Source organism: Ascaphus truei, chromosome 4, assembly GCF_040206685.1.
Source record: "Ascaphus truei isolate aAscTru1 chromosome 4, aAscTru1.hap1, whole genome shotgun sequence".
NCBI classification, from domain to species: Eukaryota; Metazoa; Chordata; class Amphibia; order Anura; family Ascaphidae; genus Ascaphus; species Ascaphus truei.
The window spans coordinates 28737569-28749817 of record NC_134486.1 but is presented as its reverse complement, the minus strand read 5'-3'; the positions used below and the strand labels follow the sequence as shown (position 1 = coordinate 28749817).

Below are 12249 nucleotides of genomic sequence, written 5' to 3'. Positions count from 1 at the left end.
AACTGAATTGTCAAAAGCTCAAAGGTGCCTCAGCAATGAATCTACCCACCATCGCTGTAGTTTTGGTACCGGTTTTTCCAAACCTTGAAATGTTCAAGCCGTTTATAACTCGCTATTAAGTCCAGTTTATTACATTTTATCCCGGTTCAGGAACTATTGCATATATTCAGCCCAGCATTTTTGCGGGGCATATTCCAGTTAAATATTTCTGCAGATACAATTGGGGTGTTATTTATTAACTGCAATAGTGCGGATCATGGAACAGAAACTCCCCTTGACCACAGAGCATCACTGGTAGTGCTTCTATCAGCACTATCGTAGTTTAATAGCCCCCCCATAAATGACAATATACAACATTTCTGTGTGTGTGTGTTACACACACCTCCTAAACATGCAGTGTTCTACTAATAATTTTTGTAGGCACATTGAGTCACTGCCCCATAGGGCTTGCACTCTAAATTTTGTGCCAAAGATACAGGGAGAAAGTGATACATGACTGGTCACAAGGAAAGTGAACACTATGATTGGGACCAGGTTCACCTGATAAAAGGCAGTGACAAACACCCATAAGTTTGCAGATGAAGTAAGACAAACGTGGAAACTAGGGCTTGTTTGGCATGTCGGATCAACTGCTCCTGACACCCTGTAAGCCAAACTTTGGTATACATGGGGGTTTATTCTGTCCATAGCTACTTAAATTGAGCCTCCCTCTTTACAGGGACATTTTAGGTTTGGAGTCTTCTAAATTTTCCATCAGAAATAAATGCACTTTTAGTGAGTGATCATGGTAAGTAATTATGTGGCCGAGAGCCCGTTCCCCACAATTACTTATTTGCTAAATGTCAGTCTACTTATTTCATATTTGCAGTGTTGGTTGTAAGCAGTCAGTGCATAGTCCTTAAAGCAACAGGATTCCTTGGTATTTTCACTTGCCAACTGAAAATACTTTTCTTTAATAAACCTTTAAATGGTACCCGATAAAGTAAAACTGGGTTGAAAGATGTAGTTTGTGCATACAACCCCTTCTGTCAGTGATATTGGTGGGTTCTAAATAGGATCACTGCCCTCGGTACCTCCGACTCGCACACCGGACACTGTCCAGGCACTGTTTTGGTGGGAACAGCTAAACATCCTGGGAAATAAATATGCTGCACTGCAACATTTATCCTGAGTATAAACAAAAACAGGCCCAGCGCAACATACAAAGTGACACAACATATAGTACAATACTTCAGTGCTAATCTGCTTATCAGGAAAGGTAATTTAGTTAAACCCTTTGGCCAAAGCGTTTTAAGCCTGTAACCAACATAAAGGCATAACCAATTTGCAGGTCCTAACACTACCTGGTACTATTCTTATGCGCACCTCTTTTTTGCTGGAGGGAGAAAAACCATACTGGGTCTGTGATACACAGGATCACGATAAAAACTGCTAATTGGAAAGTGGGGCGGGGTGAGATTTAAACCCTGGGGAGGAGGGGCCCCACCTCCAAACAGCTGCATGAACCCAGCAAGCTACCAGAACCCCAAAACCCTCCCTCACATCATATATACAGCATATATATTAGTGTCAGAGCAGTGCTAGTGAGCGTGGGAAAATAAATACAAACAAAAACGGGCCCAGCAGATATCCTGAGTATCTGTACATAAAGTCCCCAGCACAACTTTCATAATAAGGAAATCTAACCTGAATGTGCCACCCCACAAAGGATGTAATTGGATTAACAGCCACTGTTGGTTTGGAAAAAAAAAAAACCCTAATGATTGAAATGACACCGGTATACTGTAAGTCCGTTTTTAAGCTGGCATGCATTGTAACTTGGTGAAGGGTGTTTCCTTATATCCCGTATCCCGTCCTGTCGTTTCTTAGAACGTATAACTGGTAAGTTTGGCGATTAACAGCTAATGTTTGGGGCAATAATTTTATTTTTCCTTTAAAAAACAAAAGTGTACATTTGGAAGTGTAATCGTGTCCAGGACATGAAACCGGGCAATGCTTATGGTTTAGTCTTTGTACCAGTGACCTGCATTGCATCCTTCTCTGGCATTGAATGGGTTTCTGCTTTGCATCTGTGGGGGACCTTCTCTGTTTTGGCATCACAAAGCCCTTGGGAGGGTGCATCATTAAAATGACCTTGAGGCGCACTTCTCTGTGTGTTTGTGTGTGTGAGAGAGCGTGGCTGCTGTGTGACAAGTTACAGCTGGTCTCCTGGATGCAAGCCATGCTTTGCTTCTCTCATTGGTGTAACCTCTCAAATATAGTTTCCTTTCTATGTAGTGCAAGGGTCTTGGAAAGTTACAGCCAGTAAACAAGCGGGTGGGGGAGAGGAGAGCTGTGTCCATATAGGGCAGAATACTGCAAGAACCAGGCAGATCAACTGGATTGCAGCTCAAAGGGAAGAGTTATTGTCATTTTAATCCTTCCCATACAATGTTAAAATGAAGGTGCTGACCCATTTAGATACCTTTTTTTTTGACGCACTGGACTAGTTTGGCTGCTGTACATTTTTAATTTTTTTAAATGTATTTATTTTGGTTGTTACATAGGATGTTCACTGCTACCATCACAGCACAGACATGCAGGGTGCTGTATTGCTAAATAAAAATGCCGCCCTCATATCCTTGATCAGTGCTAATTTCAGCTCTGGGAACCCCCTAGTTTCCAAGATACTTACTGGTGAAGTTACTGGGGATACAAAATGGCCACCAAACAGCAGGGCAATAGGTAGCCGTAATGTCATCCGCTGACAATAGTGTGGTTCTTCAGCTCTGGGTTGAGCGGCCACGCTTTCCAAGAAGAAAGGGGGGAGGGCGGTGGGTGGGAATGTTGGATTATTTAAACCATCAACCCCTCTGTGCATACTTTAGAAGCAGGTTGATCTTTTCAGGGTATGCATGATTTTCAGGACCTTTCTCCGTCTTTCATTTCCAGATTTGCAGCAACATCCTGAACTTGTGCCTGCGAGAGCTTTTTGAATTCAGATTCATGCAAACAGATCCAAACTGGTCCAATTTTTTCTATGACCCCCAGCTGCACAAGGTAAATCCGTTGAGGTTCACTGGTTATTCAGACTGGATTCCTCCGATTTTTCTAAATAGTGTGTTTTTTTTTGTTGTTTTTGGTGCAAGTATATGGATGTATCTGTGTAAAATATTATGCATTGGTATGTAATTATTTTTAGATAATGCATGTCTATCTATATTTTTCCTTGCCGGTTAAAGACTCGAAAGGCCAATTAACCAAAAATAAACCGCACTGTCCGAGAAGACGCAGCTTCATTGGTAATTTATAGAAGTACCTGGTAATTTGCTCTCCTGGTTCTTTAAAGGGGCAATCCCTTCTAGGATAAACTGAACTAATTCCAATAAGATGTTTTAAGGTATTTGATAACTTGACCCAAATCTGACACCTATAAGTATTCTATATTTTAAAGTTGGGTTTGGGAGGGGTTTGATTGCCTCTGACTGCTCCCTTTGTGGCACGTCATTGGGTGATCAGCAGGAACTAATAAGGCCAGTCCCGCCCCCCCTCCCTTCCCACCTCCCCTCCCTCCCTCCCTTCCCACCTCCCCTCCCTTCCCACCTCCCCTCCCTTCCCACCTCCCCTCCCTTCCCACCTCCCCTCCCTTCCCACCTCCCCTCCCTTCCCACCTCCCCTCCCTTCCCACCTCCCCTCCCTTCCCACCTCCCCTCCCTTCCCACCTCCCCTCCCTTCCCACCTCCCCTCCCTTCCCACCTCCCCTCCCTTCCCACCTCCCCTAATCTTTATTGGTCTCAGATAAGGGCATGTGTGGCTTAGGCTGTGGTTAGCCAGTCATTGTATGCTAGGGCCGCGCACAGCAGTGAGTGGAGCCTGGCCATTGCGGGGAATACTCAGAAAAGTGTGTGTGTGTGTGTGTGTGTGTCTTTTGTTTGTTTTAAATATATATATAATAAATGAATAACAAAATCTACATGTACATATACACACACACACACACACACACACACACACACACACACACGTGTGTGTGTGTGTATACGCAGTGCAAACCGGTCGCTCCCGGCAGCACGGACTGTGTACACAAAAAGCGTTCGTCACGCGCGTTCGCGTAGATGCGGGCGCCTCACCTACTATAGAACAAGCCTACGGCTGAAGGAAACTGCTAATTGACAAACACTTCCCTATTCAGATGCCCCATAGAAATTCAACTGGCCACATGTGTGATTGCCCCTTTAAAACTTAAATTTTATGAAGGCTTTACGTTTCTCAAACCTTCATTTGTGTCTCCAGTACTGATCTATATAATGTATAAGGTCACTTACATGGTTACTGTATTTGCTGTAGGACATACTTGAAAACGAGAGGTAACTCTCAATGTATTACTTCCTGGTAAAACATTTTATAAATAAATGTTTGCCAGGAAGCTCAATGTTAGAAGCTGACTTCTTTGTTTACCCATTCTTGTTTGTTTTTAGGTTGCCTTGCTGGACTTTGGTGCAACAAGAGGCTTTGATGAGGAGTTCACAGACCTCTACATTGAGGTGAGCTTAATAGCAGCAACTAACATTACTAAATATACCAAGATCAGAGTTTTATTTTATTCTTATCACAACACATCGTAACTTGCTCAGGTTGCCTATGTGTTCATTTTTCGTATAAATGATTCCATTGTATCTTATTTAGGAGTGGCTCAGTGAGTAAAGACACGGACACTGAGTTTGAAGCTGGGGAACCTGGTTCAATTCCCGGTGTCTGTTCCGATTAACCATGTGTGGTGCAGAAGCAGGGACCCCAGCAGAGTTAATCCTCTAATGTTTTGACCCCCCATAAATTTGCAAAGTACCCCCAAGGGGCTTTGCAGTGGCATTAGGTTTTTATTTAATCAGCCATAGTTATAGTGGGATTAAAAAAAAAAAAGGACCCCCTCCACTGTACAGTAAATAAAAATACCACTTGTGGGTACATTTGCATGTCAGTCAGGTCTGCAACCCTGTCTTTCACCATTGTCGGCTAGCAAACACTGCTTCCACTGCAGCCAGGGATTCTGGGTAGTGTCATACAAATGAGCACTGTCAATCTTTACTTATCCATTGTAACATCGACCTCCTATTCGCATATACCTGAGTATTACACAGCTTTTCAACACAGCTCAGGTTACAAAGTGCATCTACTGCATGATGCTGTTGGCGTGAGGCACACACTGGAACAGACTTCTTGGCTGCAGTTGGCGCATTATATGCAAAGAGATAATGGGGAAAAAAGGACCTGGTTGCAGACCTGTCTGAGGCATGCATATGTACCAACAAGAGGAGGTATTTGTATTTACGGTGTTGCTGTAAGTAATAATAATTTAAAAAAAATATTCTGCAGGTAATCCGCGCAGCTGCTGACAAAGACAGAGTGCGTCTTCTGAAAAAGTCTGTGGAGATGAAATTCCTTACTGGCTATGAATCCAAGGTGAGAAGGCTTTGGTTACATGTGTGTCTGATCATGTTCAGCATTGTGTGGGTGCAGGTAGGAGAAAGAGGTTGCGTTTGCAGTTTATTAGTTTATAAAAAAAATTAAAATCCTTATTTTATTAGTAATGCAGATTTCAACTTAATTGTGATAATTGCATCACTCGCCCTTCCTGCCTAGGTTTCATTAAGTTCAGTTCCCGGTAGCACTGAATAGCTCCTCTAATATAGCAGGCCGCTTTGCTTAAGTGGGCAAAAATGACCCAATTGTCTTGTAGTGAATCGCGTATTGTATAAAATGAATACATTTGTGTTTATACCAATATACAGCTCAACCCGGTTATAGTGCGATCCGCTACAACGCGGATCCGCATATAACGCGGTCTGGGTGGCTCCCATTTTAAAAAAAACACCACACACTCGCCCGAAGCTAATGAAGCAGGGAGAGAGCTGCAGATGCGGTTAAGTCCTCGCGGAACCCTTGATCGCCGCAGCTTTTTTTTTTTTTTTATTATTAAGCATGATCCCGGTTATAACGCGGTCTCATTATGTGGACCCAGAGTACTGCGTTATAACTGGGTTCAGCTGTACTTGTTTTATGCCTTTATCAGTGTAGCTGATTCCTTGTAGGAGGAGAAACTAAGCACTACTGATGGAACAAAAATGATCAAAAAATAGAGATGCATATTCCATAAAATTATATTTTAATGGTCATGAAGACAAAAAAGCGACGTCGCCCCAGCAATGCGTTTTACGCCGTATAGCCATTAGGGCCAGCATTGGGATTCTTCATAGATTTAAAAGAAACCTTTTATAGCAGGGGTGGGCAACTCGAGTCCTCAAGGGGCACCAACAGGTCAGGTTTTCAGGATATCCCAGCTTCAGCACATGTGACTCAATCAGTGGCTTAGTCAGAATGCAGAAAAAAAAACGAATTTCGAATGACTGAGCACCTTTGCTGAAGCAAGGATATCTTGAAAACCTGACCTGTTGGTACCCTTGAGGACTGGAGTTGGCCATCCCTCCTATAAGGTTTCAAAAGCTCTACACGCTATATTTTAAGTGTATTGACCGGCTCTGTACACTACAACTGCATCTATGAAAACACTTGAGATTTTGGCTAATCGGTAAATGTGGGCTCTCTAATGTTTCTCAAGGGGTCTCAAAATGGTGCTTTCAATCGCCCATGTGACGGGTCAATAGGAAGTCTTTTGTTGCAATTTCCTATTGGCTGCCTTGACGCTGGATATTTAAAAACCGGCGGCATCTTTTACTGGTATCGTTTGTCTCCCAACATACCACTTAGATTGTAAGCTCTGCGGGGCAGGGATTTCCTTTTTCAGTTGTCTGGTTTTCTTTGCGCTTAACTCCTATATATTTTGGAAAGTAATCCCCTCTTAAGATATCGTGACCACATTTTGCATGATGGCTCCTGAGATCGAGGAGCAGGTTTTTGTCTGTTTGGAAATTGGATACATTCTATTTTTTTAATTTTGAGTTATTACAATTTATCTAACAAGCAAGTCAGGCACTCTGTGTTGTATCTGACATGTGATGTCATGCTGGTGACATCATAATGCACATAGCCTGGTGGCGGATTGGTAGAGTCGGATAGCTATAAAGTTTACACAGAGAAAGCAGATGATGAGCAAGTCAATGGGCACATCAGGAGAAAGTAAGAATGCTGGAGGAGAGGGAGGCGGAAAGAAATTTGGACGTTGTAGGATATTAGAGGGGGGGAGAGAGAAGGGTGTTGGGGGTGGGGGGTGTGTAGAGAGCAGGGATGTGGTTGGTAGCCGTACCGGGTACTTTCAGCTGGTATTATTATTTCCTGTACCGTCTTCTCTTTTGTAAAGCATGGAGTACAGCTTTAGGCTCTATATAAATAGATACTGTACATCTCTGGTATCATGGGGTCTCGGGAGCTGTCAGAACGGTTGAGCTCTGGGTACCCCCTACTAAAATGCTACTGCCATTAGTTCACTTTGGTTCTAGAGTGGCTTGCCCTTTTTTACATGTGGTATATGGATCTGTGATTAACATGCAGATCTTGCGTGTAGATCCTCCAAACTATATTTATATAACTATTTCCCATATTGAAGGCTGCTACAATTGGTTGACTTTAGTGTGTGTGTGTGTGTGTGTGTGTTATTTTTCTTCCCCTTCTATTATATAAGCTGGGAAAGAACACAATTTGGGTAGATGTAACTTAAGACTTTTCTCCCTTATTGGGTCTGTGAGGCTCTTTTACTAATGTGAAGAGCAGCATGGACTCCTAATATGGATGAGCAGGTTTCCTGAAGCGCTTACTGCAAGTTGTATCACGACTTGCAATATGCTATGCATACATATACCAATAATTAAGTTGACTTTCTATACTGTTGACTGTGAAAGAATGAAGTCATTTAACGAAACACTCCTGGATCTCTGAACCTGTTTATCTTTACAATAGGCAATGGAAAATGCCCACTTGGAAGCCGTTCTGATCCTGGGGGAGGCCTTTGCTTCCGTCGTGCCTTTTGACTTCGGCTCGCAGAGTACCACCGAGCGAATTCACCGCCTGATTCCGGTCATGTTAAAGCACAGGCTCATCCCGCCACCGGAGGAGACCTATTCCCTGCACCGCAAGATGGGGGGGTCCTTCCTCATCTGCTCTAAGCTGAAGGCTCAGATCTCTTGCAAGGACATGTTCGAAGAGGCCTACAGCAATTATTGGAAGGGGAAAGAAGATAAGAAACCATAAGGAGATGCATCTTTCTGTACTGTCCCATTTTTACAGTGCCCCCCGCTCACAACAAATACTAAAGAGCAGTATATAGCGCTCCTGCATTTCACCAGCCGGCTATGAGTGTGCACGTAGCTGTTGAACATCTTTGTTTCTATTAACCCCCAGTGATTTTATTTTTTCCCTTCATTCTCAATGACTGCTGATTTGGCGCCCAGCCAGTACATGGAAATTGTAGGTGCCCAGGAAAACTTTGGGGGAGGGGGTGGAGTAAAAAATAAATAAAAAGAAAAGAATGGAGTAGGAAATAGAGGCAATCTGAGGCTACGAGAGAAGAAATGCAGAGATTGCCTCGTGGTTAAAGGTGGGGTTACGAAATTAAATCCGTTTGGAGAGCTGCAGAAGTGTCGAGGGAATCCGCGAAGAAGCTGTTGAAACGTATTTTACTTTAGTTTTATGTCCTACAATTACACTATATAATCTCTTGCTTTCTTCACCCCTCACTTTCCCCCCCCCCCCCCCCCGTTTTGTTTTTTTGCTCATAAGCAAAATTAAAAGCTTTTGTACTGTGAATCCTTTATTGTAATGAGTTATCAGTCTAATCAAAGAGTGGGTTTGTGATATAAAGTCGATAATCGACAATTACCGAGTTCTGTTTTGGGGAGAGAGAATTGTGGAGCTTTTAACGTTGATATGATAGGTGCTTTTTTTTTTTTTTTAATTAAATCTTGCATAATACTTTGGAATAAGCGACAGGTTTCAATGGTAGTTAAAAAATACAATTAAAGGTCAACATTAACAAAGTGGTGTTATGGCCTAAGACCCTCCCAGTGCTGGAAGACCAATTGCTACCTATTGATTTGTATGACTGATAGTGATGCTATTCCACAAGACACCTGGCACCTGAAGACCCTTTTTGACCATTCAATTCAATGGGCTCAAGTAGGCTTTTGGCGCTGGAAGATTTATTTTGGGAAAGCTTTGCTGTGCTTAACTAGCCACTAAGGAACGAAGAGTTCTCTTGGTATCCATGTATGACCTACATGTTTTCTATTCTCCCTTGCCTACCCCTCTCTTGGAGTGTGCTGATTTTTGTTAGAATTCTGTTTAAAAGCAGCATTGTTGGGTCCCCTGAAGCAAACCGAAACCATAGTTGTACTCGGTATGTTGGTGTCATGTTGACGCCAACCAAGTCTCTTCTGTTATCTGTAGTTTGTTCGTCTTCAGTGGTGAGGGTGGTAGGAGGTTCTTTTGCTTTGCAAGCCTGGCACTGTGAGGGGTGACAGCCTATGCGGAAAGAATCAAGACAAGTCGATATTCCTGTGTGGTCTTACGTTTTGTGTATTAACGCAATATTGCGGTATATGCCTGTTTTTTTTTCTTTTGCTGGAGACAGGAGGGGGGGTTATGTATTCTGAGGGGGAGAAGGAAGACATTGTTTGCGGGAATATGTAAGTGAAGAAAAGCAGTGCAGTGATCTAGATTAAGATTACATTTTGTTGTAAAAAGGACCGTAATATCAAAGTACAAAATAACATGGATACTGCTGGTCATTCACTAGGTAACAGGAACAAAAAACAACATGGGCCGCATAGTTACATGAGTGATCTAGTGCAGCAATAGATACTATAGTTTAATCATAAAACGTATGACACTGGGTCCTTCTCTGCTATAGGGGCTATCTAAGCTATTATGTTTGAAACAAATATTATAGGATTTGGGATTTGCTGCATTGAAAAACCCACATGCCGAAGTTTAATATAAGATTTGCTTTTTAGAGCACGTGTTGCGTATGTTATATTGCAATAAATGACTGAAGGACGTCCCTCTTGGTTAAAAAAACAAAAAAAACACACAAACGGCACTTTGTTAGAGACCCCCAAGTGGGCATTCTCTCCCCCCCCCCCCCCCCCCCACACACACGCGGTCTCACTTATTTTAGAATAACATTCACTGAGGGGAAAAATGGGTACCTTCTAGTGTTTTAGAAGAAAGTTAAATGAATACAGTGTAGACCAGCAGCAAAATCAGGTTGACTCTGTATTCAGTGTCTAGCTGCTGCAGTGTTGTAACCTTAGGAACTTGTGTGATCAGATAGTCCGCATTCAATATAATGGCGCCTGGAAGCAAATTTGTAATAAAGTAAAATATGTAAGCAGCCAAAATAATGTCATGGCAAACTATGAATTAAACGCTTGGTTTAATTGTTGACGAGAATTCCTCCTGTAGAAGTGAGATTTGGGCTTGGGTGCATGGTGCACAATTCTACTACCTCCATCCAGCCAAATGTAAATAAACTTTCATCCTTACTCAAAGTGCCAAATGATTGGAAATATTCACGGTCCATCCTTTTATGCGACAGCTGAATGTACAATTGTAATACATGTGACACAATTTGCGCGCGCACGCACGTTTTACAATTCCCTGTCATGTTGTTCAAAAGCAAACCTTGAATAAAGTCAGCAGAAAACTAATTGGCTTCTGCTCTGTGTTGTGCTGTCCAGAGAGTAACTTTAGAGTCTGCAGATTTGTATCTTTTTAAGGGCATTTTAAGCTTTGCTGAAATGAGTCCTGCGATGTGGACACATTTATAGACCAGCCGTACAGCTTCAGATGTTTTAGCCATGTAAGCAAATTATGTATTTTTGGTACAATCCCTGTTACTGTGTGATTTCAATAAAAAATATATATATACTTTTTAGATTTCTACGGGTTTGCTTTGTTTACCACTGAGTCTTTATTAGCTGTGATACATAAAAATCAATAAATGTGTAGAACATATAATAATCTGTTTCCACATTCAGAAGGGACATCAGTACTATTTATGCTGCTGTGCTAATCTTTTGTGCATCAGATCTAGTAGTCGTTCTTGGCCAACTAGGAATTTTGCAACCCACCACTTGGACCTTTTTAAGGGCTTCCCACTTCCTCTTGACTCCCAGGTGTCTGTTTGCTCCCCGTATTGCTTCACACCAAGTGTCTAATACTGGGTTCGACCAAATGGTCCATCAGGCCCAGTGTCCTGTCTTCAGTGGCAACTACTGGAAGCTTTTTGGTGAGCGCATCACTCTCCCTCCCAGACGCCTGTATGTCCATGCAAAATATTTAGCGAGAGAGAAATATTTATCATCTCAAAGGCCCATGTGGGGGCTGAGACGTTGACTACAGGTGTAGCAGGCGGTAGTGCACCTGCTGCCATGTTAGCCCTTTTCACGTGCAGCTAATGCATTTGCAATGGTGGGGAGCAAGAACGGCTGCTACATCTGTAGTGTTTAGAAATACATTTTACATACACTTTTGGGAGGTATTTTCTCCTAGTATCACTTGAGATTAAAAAAAAAGCGTGGAGCATCCATGGCAGTTGTCTGGAGTTGAGTGCTCTCTAGATAACAATTGTTGCATGCAAATAGTTTTCATCCATGGGCTTTCTCCATGATTTTAGGTTTCGAACTTTTTTTTTTTTTTAAAGCTATTACCCCTTCAACACCAGAGGTTCCTGCCTCTATGGCCACACCCACTACTCCGGATCTTGTGATTCTGTTAGTTCCGTGACGGCAATGAAAGGACTGGGCTCAGATCGCAGTCGCCACTGACGTACGTGTATGTCGCAACGACTTTCCAGGATACCACAAATTTGGATGCACAAAGTAATCTCGCAACCTCCCAGTGGAAGTGAATTCTATAGGTTAGTTGTGTTCGGAGTTGGTGTTTTTTTAAAATATTTGTTTTAGACATGAAACACAATATTTAATTTTGTGAACCGTTCCCTTTTATTCTTTCGTATCCGAGTCGTAGTACATAACGCCGATCTCCTCAGTATATCTTTAAAATTCTGGATTTTCCTCTTAATTTGCATTACTTTATAGACTGGGCAGTTTAAATGGCAAATTATGTTCAACATTAGTAAATGTTAAAGGTCCCTTTGTGGCTTTTCAGGGTCTGATTTTGATTTCTCTATTCTGTACAACTTTGTCATCTTTAATGTCACTGCTTTGCTATTTACACCTTCCTGTGTCAAAGTTTATTAATTTTTTAAACCTCTAAATACCGTACCCCCTCCCCCCCCATATTTACTGTATCTCCCTT

General features: G+C 42.3%; 1 protein-coding gene across 2 annotated transcripts in view; it reads left to right on the top strand.

Annotated features, from left to right (window-relative positions):
• Positions 1–10862, top strand: part of COQ8A (coenzyme Q8A) — a 66660-nt gene extending 55798 nt beyond the window's left edge. For both annotated transcript variants that reach the window (XM_075595482.1, XM_075595481.1), the window contains exons 12-15: positions 2932–3039; positions 4458–4523; positions 5353–5439; positions 7891–10862. In XM_075595482.1, coding sequence (XP_075451597.1) covers positions 2932–3039; positions 4458–4523; positions 5353–5439; positions 7891–8181 — 552 coding nt within the window. In that variant the 3' untranslated portion in view covers positions 8182–10862. The remainder of the gene's footprint in view (positions 1–2931; positions 3040–4457; positions 4524–5352; positions 5440–7890) is intronic.
• Positions 10863–12249: the final 1387 nt, after the last annotated feature.